The sequence below is a fragment of the Diceros bicornis genome, chromosome 6, assembly GCF_020826845.1.
Source record: "Diceros bicornis minor isolate mBicDic1 chromosome 6, mDicBic1.mat.cur, whole genome shotgun sequence".
NCBI lineage: Eukaryota > Metazoa > Chordata > Mammalia > Perissodactyla > Rhinocerotidae > Diceros > Diceros bicornis.
This window is the reverse complement of record NC_080745.1, coordinates 57,236,166-57,250,271: the sequence shown is the minus strand read 5'-3', so window position 1 is coordinate 57,250,271 and position 14,106 is coordinate 57,236,166. Positions and strand designations below refer to the sequence as shown.

The window sequence follows — 14,106 nt, the reverse complement described above, 5'->3', positions numbered from 1 at the left end:
TTTAACTTGGAAATGTATTTCTTATTAATACTTAAGATGTACAGCCTATTTTTGAATTCTTTTTAATAAAATACTTTAAAATGAAATAAAATGCTTTAAAATGAAAATTAGAAAATTCATAAAACCTGTATTAATTGAGTCATGAAAATATTATGATGTATAATAAAACTTATTAAGAATTTATATAATTTATTTAAATCAGATGAGCTATAAAATACATTTACTTACCTCAACATTTCTAATGGATTTGTCTCATGAACCTGGTTGCCACACCTTGGACAATCATTGCTATCTTCAAAGTGTTGGACAATACAAGTCTTACAGACTAAGAAGAAAGAAGATGTTAGGTTAAAATGCAACATCTGAACTATCATTTAAAGTTAAACTAAATGTAATTAGAAATAGTCCTTAAAAATCACCTACTACAAGTAGAGTACTAGTCTTTAATCAAACTTTATAAAACCTTAAAATCCTAACATTGTGGGGGGAAAAAAAAAAAACCCCAAGTGAAATTAAAGCCTACTGCCACAGTATTAAAAGTATATACTGAGTAGTATTCCACTGTATGTATATACATCTTTATCCATTCACCCGTCAATGGAGACTTAGCGACAACATGGATGGATCTTGAGGTTATTATGGTAAGTGAAATAAGTAAGATGGAGAAAGACAAGTAACATTTAATGTCACTCATATTTGGAATCTAAGAAAACAAAACAAACAAAACAAAAACAAAAACTCATAGATACAGAGAACAGACTGGTGGTTACCAGAGGGGAAGGAGATTGGAGGGTGGGTGAAATGGGTTGAAAGAGGTCAATTGTATGGCGATGGATGGTAACCAGACCTTTCGTGGTGATCACTTTGTAGGTCTATACAGATGTCGAATTATAATGCTGTACCCCTGAAACTTACATAATGTTATATACCAATTTTACCTTAATAAAAAAAGTATACATTATTTTGCTTATTGTTTTTCTTAAATATATTCACAAACCAAATAACGTATTCATACTACCTACTATAAAAGAGCTGGCACATTTACATAAAACAATAGGTTTTCTCATTTAAAGAAGCAGAATAAAGAAAGGTAAAAATTGATAAGTCCGCATTTACTTCTTTTGCTAAATATTTACTTGAATGCAACATAAATCTTAATAACAGTTCAGTTTTCAGCATGTTCAGATTACTTTTTATTGGCAGGGTGCTTCCGGAACAAACTGGAAGTTATAATGGAACTTCTGGCCATTGTAGAGTATGATGAATCTGTGCTCACAGGTCGCATAATTCCATGGAGCACAAGGTATGGGTAGTGGCATCAAGTTGATACAAAGGCACAAGAGGTAAACTGGAAGAATGACTGAGAAACTGACAGGGGTAAACAAGATTTTAAATAAAGATTCTAAACAAAGACAATGGAAATATAATTTGTGGCTTTTGGCCACAAGCCTTATATAGTCCACATTTCCTCCAAATAATGCTAATCTCTCTGCTATGCACCCCTCTCACTTTTTCCCTAAGCTTCTATTACCTGCTATGCCACAGTCTTGCTGAAAAATCTTAGATGTATTTACAGCACCTGAACTATAAAACATTTCCAATCATTCCCTATCCCAATATTACCTCGTCCATTTTATTATCCTGCATAATCTGAAATTTTCGCCTAGTATAGATCAGCTCCCCTTCCTCCCTTTTACAACTCCATTACAAACTATTTCTTTCCCCTCTCCTCATGGCCGACACTATCTAAAAGAAGTAAAAGTCTGTCTTAAGAGTAAACACTAGGATACCTACCACTGTGATTAGGTCTGAATATTCAAGCATATCACATATACTAGATAGAGCAACAACAGTTAGGGAAGAAGTCTACTAGGTATCTAATTTAAAAACCATTAGTACATATAGAGAATAATATCTTGGTATTACTTTTCACTTATTTATTCATTGATTCAATAGGCATTTATTGAGTGCCAGGCATTGAACTAGGAGGTGGGGATGCAAGGGTAAACAAAAAAAAGTCCATACCCTTATGGAGCTTATATTCTATTTGGGAAGGCAAACAAAGAATTTTAGTTAGCAAGAAGATATTTACAGAAAAAAAAAGAGAGAGAGAGAGTGCTGGAGGCTGGCAGCTATTTTAGATAGAGTGATCAGGGTAGGACTTTCTGAGAAGGTGACATTGAGCAGATTTTTTTGTTGGATGAGTACCTGAATCCCATCTTCTCTACCTCTTTTTACCATTACATACAGCTATTACGGTAACACTCCTTAACTACAATTCTCCCAAAATTTGGATGAAAGCTAGTATCAGAAAACCTTAAAAAATAAAGTTTAGATATGAATACCTCCTCCATCCCCCAAATCTCCTGGCTCCCAAAAAGTTCTAAATGTCTTTTAAAAAGTCAAAATAATGTTTAGGAAGAGAGGGTCAGCCTTGTTAAGCCATACTGAAGCAGAGGACAGAGAAGCTGAATTCCTTTAGAAGATTGCTGATATTTGCTCTTTTCCTAGTGACACCAGATAAGTCTCTGAAATTTGGGAAAGAAGGCAAAAAAGGACAGATAAGAGCAAGAATGAAGGGATATTATAAAGCGCGATCCTATCCTGAAGCGCTGATCCTGCCCTGGATCTCTGTATCCTTGTGGTTCAAAAGGTTTATCAAACTCAAGTGGTTCAGGAATTCCCGGTTGTATACCAGCCTTGGCCAAATAGAGAGGCACATGACACGCCCAGAGCAAGTCTTCACCTGCATCAGCCAGAAGGCTAAGGGTAGGACCCTGTCCTCGTGGGGGCAAAGATACTAATCTAGGTTGGTGAAGAAAGAAATGTAAGGCTCATCCATCCAGAAGTGCACACAGTTTCAAGAATAACTCTGTGTTAACTGCTTAAGGCCAAGGCAACACCAGTGCCCAAGGATGCTGATGGGGAATATTAATCTATATTCTAGATCTGGACTATCCAATATGGTAGCTACCAGCCACATGGGGCTACCGAGCACTTGAAATGTCGTTAGTTCAAGTTGAGACATGCTGTAAGTGTAAAATACACACCAGATTTCAAGGACTTGGCATGAAAAAATAATCTCATTGATAATTTTTACATCAATTACATACTGAAATGATATTTTAGACTTATTGGGTTAAATAAAATACATTAAAATTAATTTCACTTGTTTCTTTTTTTAAATGTGGATACTAGAAAATTTAAAATTAACACTGGATGGGGCCGGCCCCGTGGCGTAGGGGTTAAGTGCGCACGTTCCGCTGCTGGTGGCCCGGGTTCGGATCCCGGGTGCACACCAAGGCACCGCTTGTTAGGCCATGCTGTGGCGGCATCCCATATAAAGTGGAGGAAGGTGGGCACAGATGTTAGCCCAGGGCCAGTCTTCCTCAGCAAAAAAAAAAGAGGAGGATTGGCATGGATGTTAGCTCAGGGCTGATCTTCCTCACAAAAACAAAAAATAAAATAAAATAAAATTACACCGGTGACTCAGATTTTATTTCTACTGAACAATCTTATTATACATATAGAGCCTCATGAAGAGGTGAATTTATTTTTCACACCAACATTTGAGATACAATATCTTATTCTACTTTTGCAGATGAAGGAGAAGAGGTTCCCAGAGGCCAGGTAACCTGTCTACTCTGATGAATAAGCAGCAGAGAGACTTGAATCCAGGTTTTCTGATAAGAAATCACAAACTTTATGTCAAATTTTTAAGACTTTTTTAAAATCTACAAAGGAAAAGAATGTTATGTAGAAATACCATCCCCCCAACACCTGCAGCATCTCTATTAAGACTGACCACCAAGTAAACATGAGACAAGCCATCCCATGGGGCATAGGAATTAACCTCATTACATAAAGTTAAGCATTACATTAAAAGAAAAATTTTTTTCAGAGGCCAAGGCCAAAAATTATTTTTAATTAAAAATTTTTTTCAGATAATTTTAGAAAGAGAAAAATTTAAGATGTATAAATACAGTACTTTTACTCTAGTTTTCCTATTTGTTCAGATGATTTGGTAGTGGTTGTCATAAATGTCATCATAATTATTAAAGAGTTTACGTAGCAGGCCCCACCCTAAATGCTTCCGCAAATATTTAATTCAACACAATTTAATAATTTAACCCTCATTACAACTCTATTAATTAGGTAATATTATTAGGCCTATTCAGATGAAGAAACTGAGTAGAAAACGTCAGCAATTTGCCTAAAATCACGGAGCTAGTAAGTGGTTAAAGCCAGGATTTGAATCCAGGGTCTATTTTCTTAAATAATGCATGCCTATATGATACATTTTTCTTCTATTTCTATAGGTCTACAATATATAGAAAAAGCATGTCTTACTCCTTATTTTAGAAGCCTTAAATATATCTACTTGTAGAATTAGACCTCCTTTCAAACTGAATATTTTGCACAAAATAGCCCTTTAAAAAAAGTAGCTTATTTATTCTTTAAAAAAAAAAAATCTCTAGAAAACACATCTTTCACATGCTTTTAAAAGCTGTTAAATAAAGCACAACCTTATACAAATTAGAACCTGAGGAAATCCAAGCCAGAAGTTCACTGAAAATGAAAAGAGAAAAATGAGGATTTGCTTTCCCTTAGATGCTTAAAACTTCTCATCACTACAAAACCTTTGATTCTTTGTTTATAATTTGGTTTATACTAGCTGTAAAATACATTTTAAAAATATCTTAAAGATTTAATGCCAAGCTCTCCAATTGCTTAAGTGCCGTACTGGTTAACTCAACTGGTCTAAGAATAATGTTAAAATGTCCGAGGTTAAGACTGTATATGGAGACCCACTAGAGTCTTTATTCTCACCAGCCACTCTATAGACAGATGCTATAGCCACAAGAAATACCCAGGTCAGAGAGAGAGTTAGGCTCACCAAAGATATCTCCGGTTGGAAAAACACTTAAATAGCAACAACTGCTAACACTTACTGAGAACTAACCAAATATCAGGCTCTGGGTTCAGGGCTTTGTATAGGTTATAGTATGGACTGTTACCACCTCCCTTTGGAAAATGAGGAATGCAGTCTTGGAGAGCCTGAGCAGGCTACCTACAGCTGCCCAGCTGTGTAGCAGAGATGGCATGTGCAGCTCCAGGTCTAAAATCTCAACCGCTATGCAATATATCTTAAAGTCAGTAACATTTGGTCCTTGGCATCAAGATTTCATATTTTTAACTGATCTTTATATTTAGCTCATCACAAACATCATTAAACTTCTGCCTAAAGTTTACTAAGTGAATCCTTCCTTTTACCATTTCTTAGATTTGAACTAGGATGTGGTACAAACTAATAGAGAAATAGTCATTGTGTCATCTAAAGCAGTGGTTCTCAAATTTAGATGGGCGCCACAATCACCAATGAGATTTCTTTAAAGAACAGATTCATGGGCCCCATCCCAGATCAATTAAATCAGAATCTCTGGGAGATTAGCACCAGGACTCTAACTTGGCAAAGTTCTCTCAATGAGGCAGTAAAAAGATACATGGGAAATCCTGGCCAAGGGAGGCCAGGAGCTGGCCACAAAATCTTTACTGACTAGTACCTCTGTTAGGTTGCCTCATTCCAAGATTTGGTCCTCTGCCAATTCATAATCAGAAGTCACTTCATTATCCACCATTAGGAAATCACTGTCACAGGACAAAACAACCAAAAGAATATGTGATTAACGCCCTCTCTCCCTATAATGCAGATTTATATGAGAAGCCAAGGGAGTACAGCACAGCTGTTCTAGATAAAAGGTAATCTTGAGGCCGACTGCCTGGATTTGAATCCAAGGAATCCAAGTTCTGCTGTTAGGCAAATTACTTACTTTGCGGGTCCATGTACAAGGGAGAGAACAAGGGTACTATCTCACAGAGTTCTTGTGAGGATTAAATGAGATAATACATATAAAATGTGTAAACGAGTGTCTGGTAACTTGTAAATATTCAATAAATATGGGCTATGACTATAAATTAGATCGCTGGGTGAGCATAAAATCATAACAAGGAGAATCAGAGTAATCAAATATTAAATGGCATCAAACTATGATTAGTCTGATGCATCCATCTGAAATAAAAGATGATCTTGCTAATGGAATCTGAAATGTCTATCAGGTATTGGTATTAATCCTCTGCAGCCATGGCCACTCTAGAGCCAGCGTTGAAACTCCAGTATGATATTTACAACACATTGTGTCACCAGAATGGGAACTGCCTACCTTGCATGTATGGTACTTCTTTTTATGGGGTGGAGGGTCCAAGATTAACCAACACTTCTCCATTATACATTCCTTCCTTAACTTTATATGTTTAATACAACTCCAGCACAGCCCCACTGGTCAAGGAGCTACCTTCTTCTGTCTCTTTCTGATCACTTTGCATATACCTGCTCTGAAGCACTATTATATGTTGATTTCATAGTTTTAACTATTAAAGGGCTATCCTACTTCCTTATCTTCAAGTTCTTGGGGAGAAGAGTCTTCACAACAGGTACAAGGACCATTTGTTGTTGCTATCTTGGATGTATGGTACACCCCACATCTCTCTTATGTATCAGAGAGCTAGGTTCTCAGCTTTGATGACACAAAGTCATCTACACAAAGTTCTCGAGCACTAATTCTGTTATCACTGAAATAAAACAATAATAGTCTTTTCTCTCATGTCCTTGGAGCTGCCATTGATTAGTAAGGCTCTGTTTATGAAAAGTGATCAAATGCTGACTTCCTTTGTTAAAATCACCTGAAGGTGTTGGTTTTATCTGTAAACATAGAAGCATATTTTTTCTTCCTTCCTTAAGCACTTCACTTTCTTTATATGCCCTTCTTGATAACATTCATTTGACATAGTTTGCCTTTGAAAAATTTATCTATGATCTGCTAACAGTTCATAAGTAAACTGTGGTCATCTGCAAAGACAAGAGGCATCAGTTTCCTGCTTTTGATACATATTCTTACGTGTGAAACTGACGTTATTTTTTTTTAAAATTTTCCAGAATAGTTGTAATTTGCTTATATCAGACAGTATCTCCTGGTTTTACTTACATAGAGAACTAACGAATGTCCTTATTTCTCTTATGTTATACATGGCCCATTTCTTTCAAAGGCCTACATGAGTTGCAATTTCAGGGAGAATACTAAGGATAGCATTACCTTCTACTAAGTAAAATGCTCTATTTTTGTTTTGCCAGGACAAAGGAACAAGCAGCAAAGCAGAGCCTGTTGAACAGGTCAGGACAGAGTCCTGGGATTTAAGTATTGCAAGGGGGGCTCTTAGACCAAGTAGGTCAGGAGACCAAAAGGTCCAGGAAGGCTGGAATGGTTACTCTACTTCCACAAACAGGCTTACAGCGTCAAGTGGGACTGCAAGATAAGGGTAGAGTCTGGCAGCTCAGCGAGTGCAGTGAGGCCCTCATTCCTCTCATATCAATATAAACTCCGTGATCAATCAGAACAATCACTTACACATACTCTTGACAGCTCTGCTCTTCTCTACTTTAACTACTTCGTCTCTCTCTTCTTTCATCATACTTACTCAAACTATTAACCTTGGCTGAATCCAACTCTCTACATAATCTGCTTCTACAAGATTACAGCTGAACACTGTGGGAGAAAAACATGCACCATGCAGATTGGTCTCTCCCCTTAAATTCATGACCAGGAACCTCAAATGGGTCCTTTATCTGCCAGTCATACTCAACACCCCAAGCCCATCATGCTCCTCAGCAGTACTTCATACCTTCTCCTCTCTCCTTAAACCCTCAACATATCCTCCCCTAATCTCACTCTCCACTGATGACCTTGCTTCCTATTTTACTGAAAACAAAAGGAAAAAAGAAAAAAAACCCTGAAACATACTACCACACCTACTCACTTACTAGCATCCACACATTGTACTCTTGCCTGTTTCCAGAACTTTCATGGGCCTATCTAAAGCCAATCTCCACTGTGTGCACTACATCCCCTCCCAATGACCTAAGAACATTGCTCCAGTACTTCTCCCCTTTCACCTACATATGTCTTTTGCTATCTACTGAAGATTACCACCAACATTCAAACATTATTTCCCTATCTTTAAAAAAAAAAAAACAAAAAACTTCTGTTGACTCTACTTCCCCTGTCAGCTACCACTCCATTTCAGAGCTACCTATATTCACTCTCTCCAATTCCTATGTTCCTATTCTTTTTTTCATCCTTTCTTTACCTTCATTAAGGTGAAATATTTACATAATCCTGGTACAATTATCGAAACCAGGAAATTAAAGAATTTCCATCCCCTCACATCCATCCAGACTTTCATTCCTTACCACTCCACTGCTGAAACTGCTTGACAAGATTATCTGTGACCTTCGTGTTGCTAAGTCTAGCTATTCTTGGTCTCAATTTAGTCAACATATTTGACTCAGGTGACCCCTCCTCCTCCTTGACACCATGTGTTTACTTTGCCTCCCAGGATCCCACACTTCCTGTTTTCCTCCTATTCACTGACTCCTCCTCTCAGCCCCCAATGCTCAGTCCTTGGTCCTCTTCTCTATCTACACTCATTCCCTCGGTGCTCTCTTCATTTAAATATGATCTATATGCTAGATCTCCAGACTCGGAAGTCTAACTCCCAACTGGACATCTCCATTTGGATGCCTCACAGCTTACATTCAATTTCCAAAAAATAACCTCCTGAACTTCCACCCTCAGCCTTTCCTTTAAGATTTGATGACATCTTTATCCTTTGAGTTTCTCAGGTCATACATCTTGAAAATATCCTTGACTCCTTTTTCTTTTATGATCCACATACAGTTCATTAGCAAATTTGTCTCTACCTTCAAAATATAACCAGAATCTGACCACTTTTACGAGCACCACCACCTTGGTGCAAGCCATCCCCACCTCTTGCCTGGATTACTGTAATAGCCTAACAGGTCTATTTTCAATAGTAGTCTGAGTGATGCTTTTAAACATAAATCAGATCATGTCACTCCTCTACTCAAAACTCTGCCTGAAATGGGTCTTCATTTTTTTCAGAGTAAAAGCCAAAATCCTTAAAATGGCCATACAAGAACTGTGCACTGTACCTATGACCCACGTCCACCCTCATCACCTCTTTGAACTCTCCTTCACTCACTGCTGTCCAGCCACATTGGCCTCCTGACCACTTCTCAACATGCCGGGCACATTCCCACCTTGAAGCCTTTGCTGTTGCTATTCCCTCCACCTGAAATACTCTTCCCTCAGATGTCTGACTGGCTAACTCCTTTACTCTCTTAAGTCTGTTCAAATGTCACCTTCTTAATGAGTTTCACCCTGAACACAGGCTTATTTTAAATTGTAACACCTTCCCACTGACTGCTCAATTTCCCTTACTCAGCTTGACTGTCCCTTTTTCTGTAGCATTTATCACCTTCTAATATACACTATGATTTACTTACTGCCTACTGTGTTGTCTGATGTGTCCCAGGTGCCCAGAATAGTACCTGGAGGAGGAGATGCTCAGTAAACATTTGTGGAATAAATGAGGACACAAGGGTTAGGAATAGTAAAGGGAGCCAAGATTCTAGGGCCTATAAATGTACTATTATAGTCAAATCAGAAATCAGCCTACATTTTCAACTAAAGCGAGGGAAGAGATTCTGAGTTTACTAGTAATTTTTTTGACAATTAAAATCAGTTAATTCAATATAAATTAAAATCTATTTTAGTTTTCTAAAATAAAATGATCATTTTCTGTTAACTGAGTAAAGAAATGTCAGTGGTTGAGCATTCTGAAAGAATATAGCTTTGTTCACTGGTTTTTAAATTTTTGATACAACACAGTAGTCTGGTAAAAGCCACTAAGTTATAAAACATCAGTAGTTATGAAAAGTCTTCAAAGTATCCATAAGGAAATTATCTTCTATCTTTTCTACAAGGTTGGACTGTACTTGTTCTTAATGTTTACATTCAACCTTTATGCTACACTGTTAAACATACCTGTACACCAACCATGATGTCTAACTCTGCATATGTTTATATTTTAGGTTACATATTTTTCCTCAATACATCATTGGTATAGTTCCAACTCATTCTGGCCTAGACATAATTTATTCTCAGAAGCCAATAGAGAAGACAATTTCATTTGTTTATTTGTTATCCCCTAGTTTTGTCTTTTAGTGTCCCCTATGATACTTTGCTCAACTGTTGAAACATTCTTTACTATCTAACACATAGTTTCAACAGCTAAAAGAACCATATATCTTAAAATATAATTCTGCTTTAACATTATTACTAATAATAGATGACACCTAGATTGTTTAAGACCTATAATTATTCTTTCTTATTTAAAAACAATCATCAAAATGAACACTATAATCACTTTCATGATTGACTAGTTTTTGCCAAAATACTGTTTGAAACATATAACATCAGTACACCAGTGATCTCTTTTCCAGTACAACTCTAAAACATTATATTTGCACCTACTGAGACTTTATAATTTATATTTAGGCCTTTGATTTTTATTTAGGCTTTTGATTTTTATTCTAAAAACAAGTCTTGACTCTAAAAATCAAATTTTATAAAGAATACATTATTAAAAGTTAATTTATATCTTTTCTTCATTATAATGGCTATTTATTCAGAATTAATAATAAATTCAGATCCTGATTTGGTATATAATGACAGGTATACAGTCATGAAAACATAGTTAGAAGAGGCTTATTATATATATTTCTTAAATTCACATGTTGCTTAAAGAAATTTTAGAAAATACCAATGTCAAGCAGACAGAAAAAAAAAACTAAGGCAATGCCATAATTTAGTATGAAGATGTGCCTGAGGCAGATATCCAGGATTCAGAACTCAGCTCTAGCACTTATTAGCTGTGTTACTTAACCTCTCTGAGTCTTCTCTCTGTGAAAAACACTGGAATAAGAATCTGAAATACTCTTCCCTCAAACCTTCTCATAGCTTGCTCCTTCCTATTATTTTGGTCTCTGCTCACATGGTAACTCCCAAGAAAGACCTTCCTGTTTTATTTTTCCTCACAGCATTTGTTACATATAGCATCTGAATTTATATTATTTACTTGCTTACTGTCTGTCTGTCCTATCAGAACATAAGTTCTAAGAGGTCACAGACTATGCCTGCCTTGTTCACTGCTGTGTTCCCACTGGCCAGAATAATGACTGGCACAATGCAGCTGCGAATAAACATTTGCTGAATGATTAAATAATACCACCTAACTAGAAAGGTTCTTGGCAAGATTAAATAAGATAATGAATGTAAAGCTCATGACCACAAATATGACAAACATCCAATAAATAACAACTATTTCTTTAATCTTTTATTAGCATTTATTTTAATTACTGTATGATTAAAAGTACAAACTACCTAGTTCAAGAGATGCCAGTATTATAAATGCCTGGTCCAGAGCAGTGCTCCTCAAACTTTAGTGCACCACAGAATCACCTCAAGAGTTTGTTATTACACAGATTCCTGGCCTTTTCCCCAGCGATTCCGAGTCAGTAGGTCTACGGCAAGGCCCAAGAATTTGCACTTCTAACAAGTTCCTAGATGCTGCTGTTGGTGGATGCTGCTAGTCTGGAGACTGCACTTTGAATTGCAAGTGTATGTAACATAAGATTTTTAAACATGGAAGTATCAACGTATCAAGAGTTCTCTGCAGCTTACATACTTGTGTACTCATGATACTTGTTCAAAAACAATAAATGGTTGGTAGTACTTAAATTTTACCATCTTACGATTAAGTTATTCCTTCATTCTTACATAATACCACATAAAATCACCAAGTCCCTTAATTGTCACATCAACTATATTTAATTATCTATTAACCCTTCTCTTTGCATAAGTTAAAAACTAAGTACAACAATATGTTTTTCTAAAGAATTCATTCTTAGTTAAAGGTTTACTGCCATAATCTCTGAAAGGGCAAAAAGAAGAAAGCTCTCCTTTCCTGTACCACAGAATTCCATGTCTATAACCTTCCCTTTTTTCTGAGGAAAGAATCATTAGATTCTTAAAGGGGCCTCTAACCACCAAAGAGTTAAGAACCAATGCATTGTATTAGTCACATTTTAGCTGCAGGAACAAAGCTCCTTTGTTCTTAGTTTAAGTGAAAAAATTTCATTTTAAGTCAACAACCTATACAGCCACCAGGAAATACTCTCTAAGCAACCTCAAAAACTTTCTCAGGACCCTGGTACAAGAGACAGAACATCGTCTAATCTTGAACCACCAATCTCTAATCCCTAATCCAGCATCTCCCACCCTAAGACTCACAAGGCTCCCAGCTATATTCTAGAAGACAGTTTTTCAAAATTCATAATTCCTAACCAACACTGCCTACATGCCTTTCAAGCTACATATCACTGCATTTGAATCTTTAAAAGGAAAAAATACAATAAAATAATCAACTGATTAGCCATTTATTTATTCATTTAAGCTTTTATTGAGCACTCAAGTATCAGGTACTAAGGATATACTTAACCCAAATATGTCTGTGGTATCAGGTGGGTGGCATATCTCGGAGGAGACCAGTTTTAAAGGATGGGTAACTGCTAGCCAGGCACACAGGTGAAGTGAATTCCAAGCAAAGCACTGAACCAAGTATGTGCATGTGCGTGTGTTAGGTGGTGGGGGAGGAAGAGGCAGGCAGAAAATGGGCATAGCTAAATAGCTTTAATTTATCCTGAGGGCAGTAGGGTGTCTTTAGGAAATTTTGAGTAGGCTGAAGAGTGAGTGATGAAGTTAGGAAGCTGTTTTAAATGATCACCACTCTGACATGGGTTATGAGTGGGCTGCAGTGACTGAGGTGAGAAGTAATGAGGGCCTGAACAAGAAGAGTCACAGGGGGATGGAAGTGAAGGGACAAATTTGAGAGATATTAAAGAAAAAGACCAGATAAGAGTTTGTCCCTGTTTTGTTAGTGAAGGTAAAGAGACTCAAGTGTGAAGTATATTTCTTGCTTTAACATCTCATTCATTCATTCATTCATACATTCAATGTGGAGTATATTTCTTGCTTGGAAATCCCAATTATATGCTGAGTTCCAAGCGGCTTTAGGATATGCAAGTGGACATCCAATAGGATTCTGAAGATCAGAAGAAAGAACTATCCAGAAATAAAGATCTAGGAGACAACAGCATAGGTAGTTGAAGTCTCCGAGTAGATGAGTTCACATGGAAAAGAAAAAGATAGATCCCAATATACATGTAGAAATTTCTTCTTGGCTTATGAAAAGTTTTGCTTGATAGAGTTTAAGTCCCAAATTTATCTTTTTTACCACTCTTGCCCCAGTGGCTGGCAAAGTGCCTGATATCTAATTATTTATTTTAAAGAATTCAATAATTATTTGTGTGAACATGTTTATTTCCTGAGATTTGTTGGGTTATTAAAATTATCTCATAGACATGTAACCATGGTTAATGTAGATTTGGTTCATTTAGCATTAAGTGACCATTTAAAGCTAAAACCCATTTGTGGTTTTAAACTTTTACTTCATTTTAAAATTTTATCCTTTTATGGAACGTCCTTGGCCTGCTGAAGGGAAGTGGTGTTAGTAGGTAAGATATAGGCCTACTTAAAGATGGGGCTTCTATAAGTCTTTTTTTTGCAACTCCTTGCCAGGAGCCTGAGACACAGTCTGCCCGGCCATCTCCGCCTCTCCCTTCCTTCTGATCGGCTTGCCTCTTGCTCTTTCTTCCACACAGCTGGAGCACTAAGAACAGTAAGTGCTGCTGCAGTCAGCCATCCTACTGGTCCTTTTCGCCCTTCTTTCTACACTCATAGGGAAGCCACCAAGCGTTAGCTCCAGAATTTCTCAATGGGAGAATGGAAGAGCAACAACCTATCTGATTTGAGGAGGAGAGAGAAAGAGCTGAAATGTGTTTGCAGAGTATTTTGAAAGAAGAGTAAAGTAACCTCATTCATCTATATCAAAGTGGGAAGAGCCACTCATGTTCCCTACCTCCCACCCCAACGCACTTCTACTGCAGCCAGGCCCAAGTGCTAATGTCTCGCCTGAGAAGGACTAGGGCTTACGGCTTTAGAAATTTCAGAAAACACTCTAGTTCCCTCTCTTGCATTCCATTCTGCTGCAATATCCTGACATATATGT

The 14,106-nt window shown here is 37.0% G+C and overlaps 1 protein-coding gene across 3 annotated transcripts in view; it reads right to left on the bottom strand.

The window, feature by feature from the left end:
• The window catches only part of PCGF5 (polycomb group ring finger 5), a 121,224-nt gene that overhangs the window by 41,979 nt on the left and 65,139 nt on the right, over positions 1-14,106 (bottom strand). For all 3 annotated transcript variants that reach the window (XM_058543522.1, XM_058543520.1, XM_058543523.1), the window contains exon 3: positions 229-325. In XM_058543522.1, coding sequence (XP_058399505.1) covers positions 229-325 — 97 coding nt within the window. The remainder of the gene's footprint in view (positions 1-228; positions 326-14,106) is intronic.